This window comes from Marmota flaviventris, chromosome 15, assembly GCF_047511675.1.
Source record: "Marmota flaviventris isolate mMarFla1 chromosome 15, mMarFla1.hap1, whole genome shotgun sequence".
NCBI classification, from domain to species: Eukaryota; Metazoa; Chordata; class Mammalia; order Rodentia; family Sciuridae; genus Marmota; species Marmota flaviventris.
The window spans coordinates 33,541,314-33,559,262 of record NC_092512.1 but is presented as its reverse complement, the minus strand read 5'-3'; the positions used below and the strand labels follow the sequence as shown (position 1 = coordinate 33,559,262).

The 17,949-nt window shown below is 31.3% G+C and overlaps 1 protein-coding gene across 37 annotated transcripts in view; it reads left to right on the top strand.

Annotated features, from left to right (window-relative positions):
* Positions 1 to 17,949, top strand: part of Rims2 (regulating synaptic membrane exocytosis 2) — a 575,440-nt gene that overhangs the window by 196,772 nt on the left and 360,719 nt on the right. For 15 of the 37 annotated variants that reach the window (XM_027949104.3, XM_027949103.3, XM_027949166.3 and 12 more), the window contains exon 1: positions 14,861 to 14,982. The exons of 21 other annotated variants lie outside the window; for them this stretch is intronic. In XM_027949104.3, the coding sequence (XP_027804905.2) occupies positions 14,861 to 14,982 (122 nt within the window). Of the gene's footprint in view, positions 1 to 8,203; positions 8,241 to 14,860; positions 14,983 to 17,949 lie in introns of those variants that run through there. One more of the 37 variants, XM_027949009.2, reaches the window with a different exon arrangement.

Here is a 17,949-nt window from a genome sequence, read left to right as displayed (position 1 = left end):
AAGTATAAAAGTTAACAAGTTGTAATGTATTATGAACTTATATTTACAAATATACTCATATAATCCTTTGCTACAGATAATTTACACATATGCTGACAGTAGAAGTGTTGATGTATCAGTAATAGGGATGCATTTGCACTGTAAAATACACAAGTGTATTGCTTCTAGTTCAGCTTTATGGTAATATTGATTTTATATACTAACTTCTAGGGGATCTCATCCACTTTTCCCCTCTATACTTTGGCTTTCCCAGCATACACCAGTGAAGCAGTTCTGATATAATGGGTAAAGGTCACAAGATTAGGCTGACTTACTGAGGTGAAGTGAAGGTAGGAACTGGAGAGTAAAGAAGTATTTATTTAGATCTTTTAGTAAAACAAATAAAGTGGTAATAAATGAAACTGATTTGGGGTAGATTCCTTCTCCCATTTTCTTCACTGTATAATTTCCTTTCTTATAGCTAATATATTATGACAGGTTTGGGATAAACAAGTTGGAGTAGATCAAAGGAGAGAAAGTATGAGACTAAGGAGCTAGCCACTAGATTTGTCTTATCTAGTACTAAAATATAAGGAGCAAGAACAGTCTTTTCAAGGATTTAGGCATTTGAGTTTATCAGTTCATAGCATGAATTCAGTATCATGGTGGAGCCTTTAAATATTTTTTACTTATTTAATACTTTTTTGAATATTTTCATACTTATTTATACTGTGGATAATAATACTTTCTATATGTACAACTACTTATTTTATATACTCAAGGAAGTAGCTCCTACAATTCTTTAAAGTAATTAAGATGTGGAATTGGGAGGAAACATGTAAACATTTGGAAAAATAATTATCAGCTCAAAATTTCAAGGTAAAATATATGAAAAGCAGAATAAAACTAATAATTTCCATGATTTAAAATTTCTTTTCATATAAGGGTCTTAACTTTTTCTTGTTTGTTTTAAAATAATAGCATTATTTAGAGAAAATAAATTATCTTTTTGCATGTGTCAAATGTAACTGGAAGCTTACAGTGGTGGTTCTTAAATTTTGGTCTTGGGAACTCTTCACAAGCTTAAAAATGAGGACTTCAAAGAACTTTTAAAATGTGATTATATTCATTAATATGTACTATATTAGAAATAAAAACAAGAAAACCATATTTATACTTGTTAATTTTAAAATAACGATGAACCCACAGCATGTTAATGAACCATATCTAGTAGATAGAATCCTATGTTAACCTACAGTTAGCATTCCTTTGATAATGTTTAGAATCTGTGACTTGCTTTAGCTTGTAGAGTTTGGGAAAGATGATAGGAATATTCAATTATGTGATTATATTATGTAAGAGTATGTCTTAGATTGGAGCAAGAGATTCTTCTGTAGAATTTGAAGAATTAAAAACTACCTGCTGCAAAAAGGTTATTAGAGAACATGCAACTGGGATCTGTAGGAGACCCCTCGAAACACTGGCTGATAGCAAAAAGCAGGGAACTCAACTCCTACAGCCACAAGGAGCTGAATTCTGCCCACAATCACATTAACTTGAATTAAGATGCTGAGTTCTAGAATGAAACATAATCTAGCTGATACCTTGTCGGTCCCAACTTGCAAGACCCAGTACAGAGAAACCATTTAAATCATGCCATGCCTAGACTTTTGACTTACAGAAACTATAAAATAATAAATATATATTTTTAGAAGCTACTAAAATTGGGATTATTTGTTTTTGCTTTGCAGCAGTGAAAAACTAATATAGCATATTTTTTTAAAAAGCCGAGGAAAGAAAAAATTATTTTACACTTTGGGAAATTCTTTTAATGTCTGATTTAGGAAAAGATACCTTTTTCGTTTAGTGTCTTGAACTATTATTCACAATTTAGTCTCTGGAAAGCTGCATTGTATACTCATGTGAGAATAAAAGTTAAAAAAAAAAAGAAATGAGATAACATTTTAGTATTTTGAACATAGGTTTGACCCTGCAGATCCTCTTGAGACCCTTCTGAGGTCACTGTATTACACTTTTGAGAACCACTAGATTTGAGATTAAAGTTTTAGTAGTTTCCTTCTCTGCTAAAAATAGACCATTTAGTTGTATATGGCCCAGAGTTTATTAAGTAACTTAAATTATATAGAACTCTATTTCTTTGCCTGTTTTTCATTTGATTTCTGCTTTTGCCCTTGTGTTTGTTTATGTGATTTACTGTGCTCCTCATGGTAAGCAAATGCAAAAGATCTTTTCTGACTCTTGTTTCAAGGAGGCATAGGAAGGACAATGTTTAATATGAAGGAAATTGGTACAGAATTTTCCTTGAAAGGATCTGTGCATGTTTGTCTTTAGCATTTACCTGAAATTGTGCAGTGGCCATTGAGAGATTAAAATTCAGGAGGAGATTTTAAACTATTTTTTTAATAACTTTATTTTATTTATTTATTTTTATATGTTGCTGAAGATCAAATCAGGGCCCTTGCATGTGCGAGGCGATCACTCTACTGCTGAACCATAACCCCAGTCCCTAAACTGTATTTTTTAAATAAAAATTGTCTCATTAAAAATTAGTCATTTTTATGTATATATGTTTATGAATACACAATATTTAATATGGTACTAGTGCTTATTTTTCTTAAGTGTTTTTGTATTAATTTTGTGGTGACTTTTAACTGTAGGAATCCAGGCGAACTAATTAGTCATGGATCCCAAGATAGGTCAATATGTGATAAATTGCTCTTATCCTAAGATTTGTGATGCAGTTTATTGTTTAAAACATTAACACGAAATCATGTGGATTTCTTTTTTAGTAATTCATGACTAATCTAGTTTGTTTTCAAACCAAGAACCAATATTGTTGTTATCTATAATTAACTATTTTTATTTCTGTCATTTATACCTGAAAGTTACTTGTATATATTATTTGACACAGTTGTAAGTTTTAAGGTATTATTTGGAACTTTTTGTTTGGAAAGAAGGACTTTCAAGGTTGGTTTGAAGATTTTTTTTTTTTTTTTGGTAGAATAGTTCTCACTGTGTTTACTTAATTACACAGTGCTTGAACCGGAAAATTAAACTTTAGAGTGGTCTTCCCCTTCCTATTGACGAACTTATTTCCATTTTTTCCCTTTTTCATTATTTCTTTCAACATATTTCCACCTAGTCATTTTAAAATTTATTTCTTAAATGCTAGTTTTCAGCTTATTTTTTCATTAGTATTTTCAGATTCTTATTGAATTTTCTATTTATTCATTCAGTTGCCACTTCAGTTTTCCTTTCCTATGCATAAGACGTGATTTGTATTGATGGAGCAGGATTAACAAATTGTAATTACATCTCAGATAAAGTTTATTACATTTTTCATACAGCCAAGATGTCAAGACTACAGGGTATGGGTAATCAAAATTGTGTGATACAAAATATTTTTTTCACTTATGTGGTAATAATCTGAAACTCACTTATACAACTTGTTTGACACAGTTGAAAGTTTTGAGGTATTATTTAAGATCCCTGTTTGGTAACAAAACTTTCTTCTGGTTTACTTTGTGAAGTGTTAGAGTCATGAGAATGGGGGAGATTATGAGAATTTGATTTTTATCCTTCAAATATTTCCCCTTTCTGTTTAAATATGTTCTGTGCTTTAATGTTGTATTCTCTCAAAAAATATAAATTTGGGAGTTGTTTATGTCAAAGGATTGTTAGCCTTTTAATAAACTGTATTTTTATTGTATTTATTACTTTTTAAATTCTGGGGGATAAAGACTGTAACATTAACTTATATTTTAAATGAGAGAATTTATCTGTAGGAAGTTGTTGAATAAGAGAGACATAGTAGTACCATGTAAGAAGTTCTAGACTGTGAGTCAGGAGATTGGGATGCTAATTTTATCTTTGACACCAATCATTTGGCCAAAAAAAAAAAAAAAAAAAAAGAATTGAATGAAGCTTCTCACTTTTCTGAAAAATGGGAGAGAGTTTAGAGTCTATTTTAAATGTGATATTATATCATTATAGGGTTTAAGCATAAAAAAACCATCATTATTATTATCACCTATTTATTTTTGTTATGGCCTTTCTGTTTTATGGAGAACAAGTTGTAGGGACCAAGATTGGTGTAGAGAGAGCTTTGGAAAATATTTTAGTAGTTCATGATAAGTTTGTGGCTTAAATTAAAATTTTAGTGAGATGGAAAATACTGTTTTGTTTTGAAGGTAGAGATGGTAGTACCTATTGATTGTTGGGATATGTGTGTTGAAATGTAAAAGAAAGGAATATCAAGGATAACTCCTGGATAAATCTTGTTGTTGTTCTAAGATAGAAAAAAAAAAAAAAAAGGGAAGAACGGGTTTGGGTGAGGAAATCAGGAATTCTCTTTGGACATTGGCCATGTTATGTTTGAGATGTCTCTTGATTCCATTTTGGGATACCAAATTGACAAATGCTTAAATGAGTCATGAATCTTAGGGGAAGATAAAAGCAAAGATGTAAAATAAAGATATTGATGGCCATGGAACCTAAGTTGCTTAGGGAAAGTATTTAGATAAAATAACAGAAGGGATCCACATGATAGGCAGAACAGGTGTGCTCTCCCACTACCCTCTGCAACATTTAGAGATCTAGGAGAAGAATAAGAGCCAGCCAAAGGCATAGGAAAAAATTGTCACTAAGCAAGAGGAAAATTATTAGAGTATGTTTCAGGAATTAAAAATAAAAATGTGTTAGATGTCATCAAGAGTATAGCATTAATGTCAAATCCTACAGGGAAGTCATGTTAAGAAAGCAACACAAAATTGCCATTGTTGAGAGATAGCTAAGTAAAGCAATAAAGACAGAAACTTGGTTAGTATGACTTGAGAGGTGGAATGTGAAATTAAAAAAGTGGACATAGTCTCTACATACAACTTTTTCAAGAAATTTACTGTGAAAAGGAGCAGAAAGATGGGATAATACCTGGAAGGGAATGTGAGTTTCAGGGAGATTCTTTTACAATAGGAAATAGCATAGTCATAAAATCACTGGTAAGTTGATTCACACTTAAATTATTAATTTATCATTATAAGTATCATTAGAAATAAATTCTAAAGTAAAATTAATGATAAATTAAACTAGGTATATAAGAAAAAGAGTAAGCTAGATGGGAAATTAATATAATAGGTGTTTATTACATTATAGTTTGTTTTTTATTTTCAAATTTTGTGCTTAATCTTGATCACTCATAAGTAGCTGGGATCTCTAATTAATCCTGATCTCTGTTCATTACTAAGGGCCAGGCAAATTACATTTTTTATGTTGATAGTATTGGATTTAGTTTTTTTTTAGAGATTTTTGTAAGTTTATTTGCATAAGATCTTCAGTTTTGCCTGAACAAAGACTAAAAATTTGGTTTGCTCTCCTTTCACCAAGGAAGGAAAAGGAATAAAAGTAAAAAAGCTAAAAATATGCTCTCAGACTTTTCAAAGTCTGGGTCTGGCTCTTATGGAATGAATGAATTCAGGTCAAAAGAGGTATTTTCAAGAGAGTTTTTTTGATATAAAGAGTTACAAATCCAGTATTTCTTCAAATTTATGACAGAATATATAACAGAGTTGTTCATCACATTCCATTATTATTATTATTATTGTCATTATTATTATTATTACTGATGTTGGGAATTGAACCCAGGGCCTCACACATGCCAGACAAGTGATCTACTGCTAAACTACATCCCCAGCTCCATAATTGTCCTTTAAAAATACTGTCTCTTATTGGCTTCTAGGCCATCACACTTTCCTAATTTTCCTCCTATTTTTGTGGCTGCAGTTCAGTCTCTTTCACTGGCTTTTTCTTTCCTGCTGACTTAGCATGGAACTTAATTTTTGGTGTTTTATCTTGGATTTTTTTCTTTTTATCATTTTGAATTATTCTTTTTTTGTTTTAAATTTAGTTATACATTACATACAGTACAGTATATTTCGACATATTTATACAAACTGAGTATATCTTATTCTAATTAGGATCCCAGTCTTGTGCTTATACATGATGTGAAGATGTATTGTGGTGTATTTATATACTTATATAGGAAAATTTTGTGAGATTCATCCCACTGTCTTTCTTAGTCCTACCTCCTAACTTCCCTTTATTCCCCTTTTGTCTAATCCTCTGACCTTCTATTCCCTCCCCCAGTATTGTGTGTTAACATCCACCTATCAGAACATTTGACCGTTGGGTTTTGGGGATTGACTTATTTCACTTAGCTTGATAGTCTCCAGATCATCCATTGGCTGGCAAATGTCATAAAGTCATTCTTTATGGCTGAATAATACTCCATTATGTGTATGTATCACATTTTCTTCATCTGTTCATCTGTTGAAGGGCACCTAGGTTGGTTCCATAGCTTTGCTATTGTGAGTTGAGGTGCTGTAAACATTGATGTGGTTTCATCATTGTAGTATGCTGATTTTAAGTCCTTTGGGTATATGGTGAGGGGTGGAATAGCTGGGTCAAATGGTGGTTCTATTCCAAGTTTTCTGAGGAATCTACGTATTTCTTTCCAGAATAGTTGCGCCAATTTGCAGTCCCATCAGCAATGTATAAATGAACCTTTTCCCCAATATTCTCGCCACCATTCATCGTCACTTGTATTCTTGATAATTGGCATTCTGACTGAGTTATATGAAATTTCAGTGTAGTTTTAATTTGCATTTCTCTAATTGCTAGAGATGTTGAACATATTTTTATATAGTTGTTGACCATTCGTATTTCTTCTTCTGTGAAGTGCCTGTTCAGTTCCTTTGCCCATTTATTGATTGGGTTATTATTACTATTATTTGATGTTAAGTTTTTAAAAAATATATCTTGGAGATTAATGCTCTATGTGAGGTGCAGTTGGTAAGTATTTCCCCCCATTCTGTAGGCTCTGTCTTCACACTCTTGATTGTTTCCTTGGCTGTGAAGAAGCTTTATAGTTTGATAAAATCCCATTTATTGACTCTTAATTTTACTTCTTTTACTTTAGGAGTTTTGTTGAATAATTTGGTTCCTAAGCCAACATGATGGAGTTTGAATTTTTCTCTTTGGTGATCTCAATCACTTGCTTGTTTGAAATCATTACTAACATGCTGATGCTTCCTAAATGTTTTTTTCATTTTCAACCTAGGTTTCTAACTCTAGAGTGACATATATAATTGATTATCTGTTTTTTTAAAGCTATTTTGTGTATGTTTCAAATTCAACAACTTATCATCTCTCTCTTTCTTCTCCCTCAACCTGTTGCAGTGGATTTTAAGACTATGTGCTCGGTTACTTAAGAGAGAAATCTGAGAGTAATTTTTGAATCCTCTATTGACATTCATATATCACTTCTGAACTCCTGTAGCCAATCACTATTTCCTGTTGATTCAACATCTGTCTTTTTTGGTCTGTTCCTTTTTCTTCATTTTACTTTGATCACTTGGGGAGGGGAGGGGGGATAGTAGAGGATAGGAAAGGTAGCAGAATACAACAGTTACTAATAGGGCATTATGTAAAAATGTGTATGTGTAACCGATGTGATTCTGCAATCTGTATTTGGGGTAAAATTGGGAGTTCATAACCAACTTGATTCTAATGTATGAAATATGATATGTCAAGAGCTTTGTAATGTTTTGAACAACCAATAAAAAAAACATTAACAATATATGAATACTGAAGACGATTTTTTTCTGAGAGCTTTAAATATATTTACTTGATGTATTCTACATTAATAGCATTATAATTTCATTTGAATGTACAATGAAGAGCGAGAATAAAAATCTTTGAGTAAAAAAAAACACTGAAAAAAAATAATATCTTACTGGAACTATTGCATTAGCTTTCTAACTGATATCCCTATATCCACATATAGTGAGATAATATTTTGGTGTATTTATGGTTGTATTTCCTTCAATGTGTTTTTTGTGAATGCCTGAGTCTTCTCCATTATGACCACTGGGACTTGATTTATCTGTTGACTCAAAGTAGGAAAACACAGAATTATTCACGGACTTCATTAAAAAATCAAAATATTCAACAGTTTTCAATGCTCTGTAGGATTTGCAAATGTTTTTTTCTCCAGCTACTTGATTTCTCTCAGTATTGCTCTGTTCTGGTTTTATTTAATCGACATTTGTATATGCAATACTCTGTATAATACTCCTTTGTTTTGCCCTTGGTTAGGCTCATACTTATTATTTCATGGTTCTCATCTTAAATGATAGTTTCTCTAGAGCTCCCTCTGAACTTCTGAACTCCAAGACTATTTCGGGGTTATTGTTAACAAGCTCTCATCACATCACGTCACTAATCTTAATTCCCAATAACACATATAATCACTTATTTAGTATCTATATTCTCCACCAGACTTCAGACCAAAACTCCTATGAGGACTGGTATATTACTCTCCTATCTTCTTTGCTTCCCTCTCTTCCATCTTGCCTCCTTTCTGATTTTTCTCCCTCCTTTCTACCCCTTTTTTCTTTGTTTTCTGTAGGCTTTTTTAGCAGTTAGAAAAGTGTCTATGAGACAACAAATTCTTGTTGATGAATGAATGAATGAATGAATGAATTTTGAGAAGAGATTTATTCTGTGTGTGTGTGTGTGTGTGTGTGTGTGTGGTGCTGAGGATTGAGACTTGTTCTCTTAATATTTACACAAGACAAAGAACCTTGAATTGTTGTAACCTTGAGATTTATTACCTTTGATGGAGAATTGAAATTCAGAGTGAGGGTATCAGAAAGTGGTGACTCCCCATTTTCAAGTGGCTTTATAATCAGCACATACTACTGAAGAGGAAGTAGGCATACAAGAATTAGAGGATTGTGTGTATATGATATGCCTGGGTACTTCAATAAATACAGGAGGTGATTTGGTAGGAAGTTGGCAAAGATCCAGAGAAAGTTGAGATATTAATCTAATTCATTCCCTTTTGTAACTGTAGCCTGATGGAAAAGGAATGTTTGAATTCAGTGTAAACTTTTGAATAAACTATAAACCAACTAATATTTTCTTCTGGATAATTCAATCTTCTGTTACACAAGTCCCTAATGTCCTCTGCTTGAATACTTTTAAGGAAACAAGGTAGGGTTTGTAGCAGTTGCTTAAACCTCCATAAGACTAATTGTAACAAGTTCACTCTTCAGTAGCTCTCCAGAGACTTTTGCCTTTGTTGAAATGGAGGGAAAAGGCCATTGGAATCACCTTTAATATTACCTTTAACCTGAGCCTCCCTAGAGACAGTTATTATAGTTCTATAGTGGCCTCCTGGACTATGTTGACAGGCCAAGAGAGTGGGCTGGGAAAGATAAAAAGAGACAAAGGAGAAGGTACACTATGGAAATAGTCAAACAAGAAAGTTCCAACTCACTGTTTCCTATTTATTCTCAGCTAATGATAAGTGACTGGTTATTATTCACTACATATTTAATTGGATGTATATATAGCTTGCAAGAATAGAATATATTATAACCTATGTTAAGTGTTCTGTAATGTGTAAATTATAGTGAAAACAAAGTACTTTAGGCTTTATTGCTAAACTTTTATGCAGATAACTTTTTCTTCAGCACAGAAGAATTACAATTGGTGTTATTTAAAAAAAAACATTTGTTGGGGCTGGGGTTGTAGCTCAGTGGCAGAGCACTTGCCTAGCATGTGTGAGGCACTGGGTTCTATCCTTAGCACTGCATAAAAAACTAACTAAATAAAAAACTTTTGTTGCATATATTTAAGGTCTACAACATGAAATTTTGATTATATATATGTATATATATGTATATAGTGAAAAGTTTAGTAATATCAAGCAAATACTTATTTCTGACATTTGATGTCAAAGCTGAAACAAATTTTGTATTTATAGAATAAGGTGTGTAGCCTTTGGGAGAAAAGACCTTCCCTATGCTCCCCACTTTTTTTTTTTAAATAAAGTAATGAGTAGAGTTGTATGAAAGGAAAAAATTACATATGAGAACTATTGGAAGCCAGTATTATTACACAGCATTTCATTTGTTCCCATATTTTGCTGAAACCTGTTTATAGTTGTGCCAATAATTATTATTTCTAATATTTTAATACAATAGCAAAGTAAAGTTAGTATTATTTCTGGAAGAATCTAGTTGCACTTAGAACTTACTAGTTGGCAGAGGTGCCTTGTGGAGACAGTGAGCTAAGATGTGAGTCCTTGACTGTATTTCAAGACAATAAACATCTCTTTTATTGTGGCTCCTGGTGACTGTAATTATTAGGGATAGAGTTGGGTCTTATTCATGTTGATATATCTCCCTGCAATAGTAGTGTTACTTCTAGTGGTTCTCTTGATAGTTATAAAGGGAATATATTCTTAGAGTTAGCAATCTTAACACTAGGGAGATTTGACAATTTTTTTTGAGATCTTCATTTTTTCTTTTTCTTTCCTTCTTTCTTTCTTTTTTTCTAATTGATAGAATCCCTGGGTATCACTTAGCACATTCTCATTCTAGAGCTTAAATATAGGTGTGGTCCTGTATAGCCTGACTCTTGTATTTACTGACAAAGATATTTCCACTGTTGTCAGCTTTTGAAGTATATGGACTGCTCTGGCACTAGATTGTTGAAGCATTTCTGTAGTATCTTTCAGAATACTTCCACAACCAAAGTAAAATAGTATTTTTGGTATTAAAAAAAGTTTTAAAAGAGATTATAGTAATTCTCAGGGATTGAACTCTATATCTGTTACTAATTCTGGTCATCAAACTGTTCACCTCAGGGATAACAAATAAGCAAAGAAATAAAAGACACATGATAGTGTGCCTTTCCTCCTTTTCTTAGGAATTCTAAGATCCTTGCCTCAAAATACATTTGTGGTAGCTTTTACTATGTCTCCCCTTTCCTTTCTGAGTTAGATGATGGAGTGGGTTGGGTTATTGGTCTCTTTAGCAATGACTAGAATTAGGAACAGATATAGAGTTCAACCCCTGAGAATTACTATAATCACTTTTAAAACTTTTTTTAATACCAGAAAGCCATTGGACATTAATACGTTTTTAAAAACTTACTATACAAATTGTTGTGTTTTGAACTGTTTTTTGATTTTTATCTGAAAATTTGTGTGTAGTAATGTACTAGTTATCTTTAGATTTGTAGCATGCTTGTTTAGGTCTGGTATGTTCTTTCTTTCATCCCTGAAAATACTGCATGATTCACCCTAAATTGAAGCATAGACCAAATTACCTTTCTTGAATGCCTCCTCTTTCCTCCTTTTCTTAGGAATTCTATCATGTGCCTTTTATTTCTTTGCTTATTTGTTATCCCTGAGGTGAACAGTTTGATGATCCTTGCTTCAAGGAAATATTTCCAACAGAAGATACTAATTTGAGAATCATGAAGAGAGCATTTTTCAAAATATTTGCTCTCTGGACCATCTTTCTTATAACCTTAGATTTTTTTTTTCCATCAGTTAGAAGCTTCAGATATTTAATGGAACAAGAATAGTACAAAGGTGACATAGATAGTTGTACATTTGAAAAAAATCATAACTTGGGTATATAAAGGGAACATCCTAAGGTATTATGGGTAGTTGGTGTTAGAATAAGTGTTTAACCCAGGCCATTTGACTCCAGGTACTATTTTCTTTCTGTTTTCATAGAAGTCTCTGATATTTGTTGTTTGTTAACCTGCATTATATAGAAAATGTAAAGGAAATATTACCTATAAACTTTCTTTGTAATCCTCAGGACATTTGTAACAAATTATAAAGTCCCTTAAAGCACAATGTTTTTTATTACAAATATTGGTGACTCTTGTATTTCTGAACCTTATGATATAACATGGCAGGCTAAAACCAAATCAACATAGGAACAAAGAACAAAATGAGGCCTTTATGTGGTTTCTGTCCTCTCTGTGGATATGACTAAATGATAATGAACTTTTTGATAAAAGTTAGTCATCCATTTATTCAAGAAATTTTTACTGAACACTGACTCTGTGCTAGGCACTAAGCTAGGTGAGTAAAACAGAATGCAGGACTTAATCTCATGGAATCAAGGATGAAACACATGAAGCATTTTTTCAAGTGAATATATGGTTATATTTAAGCATTATGAAGAATAACCGCAGGGTATAATGAGAGTGCATAATAGGGAATCTAATCTAGGTCAGAGGAAATCTTCCTAGGTTAAAAGAAGGGAAGAGGTGATAGAGAAGGTGGAAGAAACCACTTTTGGATATTGGGGGAATTAAGAGAAAGCTGGTCAATGATACCAGTATTCTATAGAAAGAACTGGAAAATGAGTTGCTGAGGAAGACACGTGCAGTATTGTTGGTTCTTTTAAAGGAGCCAATTTTAAGATTCATTCTAGTGATATTTCCAGCGTTTAGACCATCTTTGAGCACTGTGACCTTGCCTTCAAATCAAGGTTTGAAACACAAAAGAAACATTTTTTAACAACAAAGAGTGTTTTATAGTATAATTACCTTAATTAGTAGACTTGCTTCAAAAGAGCTTTTGATTATTTATAATATTAAATCTACCCACAGAGAATAAATATGTTTTTTCATCACTGATAGTGTATTAATTTAAAAATAACAATTTTAAGAATGTATATTTTTTGTAGATGTTGTTATTTTATGGGTATGAAATATCTACTTATGATCAGAGACTTAAAAATTTAAATCATATTAGGTTGCTTCTGTTTGAGGTAAATGCAAGAAACCCACTAAAATTTTCTTGTGAATTAAAAAACTTGAGATATTCTCACTGAAATATTCTTGATTAGTCAGGGGCAGATGATTTTCTTATTCATCTACAGAGATGGGCCTCTTTACAATAGGTGTGCATTTGTCTGTGTGGTTGGGTGAATATGAATGCAAATGAACATGTACTTATATGTACAAAACAAAATGTCAGGGAAGGAGCATAGGAAACAGTGTCCAAAACAAAGACTTCCATTCCAAATACTCTTTTATGAACTGTATAATCTTTAATCCATAAAAGCTTGAATGTTTTCATCTTTAAACCTATGGAAGAATTAATATGTATAATATTTTCTAAACATTAAAAATGAATTTAGAATTGCTTTATAAACTAAGAAATACTTTATGATTTGTGTGAGTGTTTGAACAATAAATTGGTGTGCACCTATAAAAACATCACAACTAATAAATATTGGGTCACTCTTAGTTTAGGTCAAATTCATAATTGAATATCTTAGTTTAAAAAGAAATAAAATAGTTGTTTAAAATTTTATGTTATTATAGTTTATTATATGTTTATTCATTCCCCCAAATAACTTACCACTATTTTAAAACAGTATATTTAAGTGCTTGTATGTTCAAAGTGATATGTATATGGAAAGAGATGGGCTTAGGGCTAAGAGTTGAGGTAATGAAGAACCAAGAGGGCTTGATCTGTTAAAGAAACACTAAGGAGCCCAGGGTGGTGGTGCACAACTGTAATCCCAGCATTATGGAAGGCTGAGGCCGGAGGATCACAATTCAAAGCCACCTCAGCAATTTAGTGAGGCTCTAAGCAACTTAATGACACCTTGTCTCAAAATAAAAAATAAAAAAGGTTGGGGATTTGGCTCAGTGATTAAGCACCTCTGGGTTCAATTCTCGGTACCAAAAATCAACAAAACAAAGTAAAACCAAAACCAAAAAAACACCCAAACAAACAATCAAACAAACAAACAAACATCAAGGGTCAGAAACAAATAAATATCAGTAAAAATATTAAGTGTCTCCACAAATGACTTGATATTTAAAATTTGGTTTACATGCTGCTTTTAAAAATCTTTACAGAAAGATGGTTGCCCTTGGATACAGAATAACCTAAGATTTTATTTGAAACACAATTTTTCACAAAGCATGTGTGATAATATGGGGGTATTCTGAGACTATTGGAACCATCAGAAAATAGTCCATTCTAAAAAATGTTATTACTGCCATTATTGAAATAATTAATGATAGTTGATAGTGTCCTTTGGCCATGGTCATGTTTTGTTTGGACCTGCGGGAAAGTTTTTATTTAATGTGTGCTGCTTAGGTGAATTTTAATAGATAGGCATAACTTTTTTTTCCCATATTTATATGACCAACCATGTAGTAACTATTTATGGCCTATAAAAGGGACCAGACCCAACATTATTCACATTTCTTTAAAAATAATTAAATGAAGACATTTTAAAATTAAATAAGAAATTTAAGATGACCAAGTACATGTTTTCCAATGCACTTCACTCTAGAAGTATGGCATTATAAATGCAGGTGATAAAAGTCCATTGTCTGTCATACTTTTATTGCTTCATGATATCAAAAGGAGGATGTACCACTTATTTTTAGAATGTTCCGGTCCTTTGCAGCAGCTTGCATGTTGAAGAGAGATGTTCTGTTGCTGGAGTTATTCATTTCACAGAAAAGAGAAAAGGGTTTGGGAGATGCATAATTTCTCTTCCTCTCTTATCCAGTAGCAACATTGAGAAGATACCTTGTCCCCATTTTTATTACTTCTGAGATTTTATTGCCGGCAGCCAGATGTGCTGAAACTCCTGACGACAGCATCTATTCATTGCGTGTTTTTAATAGGCTTAGAGAAATATGAGTAGAGTACATGAAAGCAGCTCAGCTTCACACTTCAGCTGGGAATGCCCAAAAAGCTCACTGCTGTTTAGAATTCTTGCTACGGTCAGGAGAAAGCCGAAAGCTGCACGAGTACTGAATCTTCTACGACTGAATTAGAAGAATAATGACTGTACAATTAACTATCAACCTCTGCTCATTTAAGCACAGTTTTTACAGAGCTCAGGAGAAATATGGAACTTGATTGGCATGTTTTTATTTGATGGTGTCTGCAAATAGATGACTTTAAAGACAGGTGGTAAGGAAAAATAAGAGAAGGAAAAAAAAAAAAAGGAAGAAAATGCAATTTGAGACATTGCGCCAGGTCTGCAATTCTGTTTTATCTCATTTTCATGGGGTTTTTTCATCCCCACCAAATATTTTACAAAATGAGCTTTTTGGACAAACGCTGAACAATGCAAGGTGAGTAGAGCTAAACTGTATTTTCTTTTAGTATTGTTAGTTTCAGGATAGTAATTTTATATGTCTGTAAAATTGTTTTGTATTGCAATTTTAATATTATAAGGGTGCTGTCTTTTTATTATACATACAGAATTATACTTAGTATTCTTAATTTGATTTTAAGAAGGAAAATAAGCTTTATTTTTCTTTGGAAAGCATAAAAGCATCTTAAATTTAAGTAGATTGACCTCTGAAACATAATATAGATATTAGTCTGTTTCATTATTTCTTTTCTTAAAATGATTAACTCAAAATGCCTAATATATGTTTTCTTTGTTATCATAGCAGTGATTATATTGCATATATAAGAATGGTACTGTATAATCATATGTGATTTGTTGGAAAATGTGAATTAGCAATCATGCATGCTCTTGTAAAACATGCGGAAGATGATTTCTAGGTCTAAGACATTTCTCTATGCAGTGTAGATCAATAATCACTTTTAAGCAAGCAATATTGTGAAACTGCTAGTAATGCTTTGTATTAGATAAGCTAGTTTGGAAGGATTCTTTGTTATAATTCCTATTGCTTTTTCAAACTGAGCATTTTTTTTTTGTGGTGAAGGTTGTTAAATTTTGAACATATGTTCTAGATGGTTTCTCTGACTTACACTAAAAGAAATATTCCCTTGAAAAAAGCTTTTGAAATGCAGTTTTATTACCCAGCTCATCTCTCATATAAGTTGTTTCGCTTTTGAGAATTTCTAATGTTATACAGCTAGTATAAAAAAAGACCTCATTTTAACTAAATAAATGTGGAGAAAGACTGGGAAAGAAATTTCATGAACATAATAGTGCACTGAAATCTTCTGGAAATCCACGGGGAATTAACAGTGCATAGACTATTGAATGGTTTTGTTGATCTCTTCCTTTTAGGTTCTTAGAAGAATGTGAGGCAGGTTATTTTAGAGATTAAAAAAACCCTGTTATACAATATGTGTGTTAATTTAGCAAATTAAAAGAATGCTTTTAAAATTTATTGACATTTAAAATGTTTACTGATGGCAAATATATTTATGACCTTTTTTGGAATATGGAATAGCATATCTATTTCATATAAAATTATACTTCTTTTCCTCAGTGTAGTTTTGTTCAATGAATTGATTTGATTTTTTCTAATTTTATTTTCAGACTAATTTGAAATATACAACTATATGAAATGTTAGGATATTCTAACATTTGGACTATTATATAAATAATGGACTATTTATATTTTAAGATCTTGCTTTCTTTTTATTTAGTAATATATCATTTTTACTTACTTATGTTAAATTTTAAATAAAAGAGACAGTATGGGTTTCTCAATATTTTCACAACCTGAAGGTACCAGAGTTTTAGAATTTATGTTTATTCTTTAAAGTTTTTTCCTTGTTTTGTTTCCATCTCTTTTTTTAATGCCAAGAATTTGTGTGCTCAAAAATATTAACATTAGGTCTTGGTGTATATTGATTATATAAACTGTACTGTTAGCAGCACAGTAAAGAAATTGGTTTTAAAATTAGTGGTAGTAGTTTTCAAATATAAGACTGTATTTATTGAGGGTTTGTGTACATCCCTATAACTAGGCTTTTGCTTTGGCTTCAAGTTTATTTTATTATATGCATGTTTATAACTTCAATGCTGTCATTAATATCTGGAATTTTATTCTGCTGCAATTAAACATTAAATTGTGAAGTTTCTAATACTTTCATAAGATCAATCTTGTTTAACTTCAATACTTACCTAAAATTACCCCAAAATACCAACTAATAATAAAGAATTTATTCTGCTTTAAAATATAATTCCTACCTCCATGTTCTTACTTTCTTAGTCTTTAAAAAACAGAGGTTTTATTTTACAAAATAGACTTAATTATCTTCATAAATAACCATCAAATTGATTTACTTTTAAGATCAGCCAAAGTCAATGCAAATAGTTATTTTGGAAGTCTGAAGAAGGAAAAATAAGTAAATGAACTCACAATTAATGCTGCTATATATTTTAATTTTTTTTTGTGTGTTCAGATTAGATAGAAGGGTCTTTTAAATATTTTATTCTACTTAGATTTTTTACAAAAGAATACAATTACCTAGACATTAGCATTTCAGTTAATAATGAAGTAAAAAGTATGTAAACTAAAAATTTGTTCTTGAAGAAAAATACCATGGGTGAATGACTTAAGCATGTCATCACAAAATATGCTCTTACAACTTAAGTTTTATTCCTTAATAATGAACATTTCAACTTTGTGGAGTGGACACTAATGATTTTTGAGATTTAAGCACCAATTATATAACTATCACTTCTAGAAAGAACAGTTTTAATGTTGTTACATGAATAGTAATCACTTAAGTGTTTGGACTAATTGACATAGAATATATAATATTTGTATTTTGACATTAACTATGATCTTTAAGCTGATCGGAAATAACATCATAGATTTGGACAAACAGATTATATTTTTATTCTGAATTGCTTTCTAGGAGAAATTATTAGAAGAATACTATGTATCAATTGTAGAAAATATATTATTAAAAATTGATCCTTTTAAGCAATTTTGAAACCGAGCCCTTTCTTAGATAACTAATCATATCCCTAATCTGCAACTTAACTTTCATCAGGTTATTAAATATTAGGGCATTTAATATCTATGACATATTAGTAATAAAAGATGAAAAGCTCTTATATTATGCTCCAAAAACATCATTTCCAACTTGAGACAGAAGGAAAGAGTTTAATTATACTAACAATATTGAATGAATCATAAATCACTAAACTGAAAATTAATAAAGATTTTTAAAATATTTTATTATTTAATGAATAATGGAAATTATTTATGACTATTTTAATTAAATTTTGTGGGAAACATATAGCATGACCCTTTTGTTTTAGACAGAAAGTTCTTAACTTATTTTTTTTGTCATCGTATGGTACCATTTTAGTGCATAAG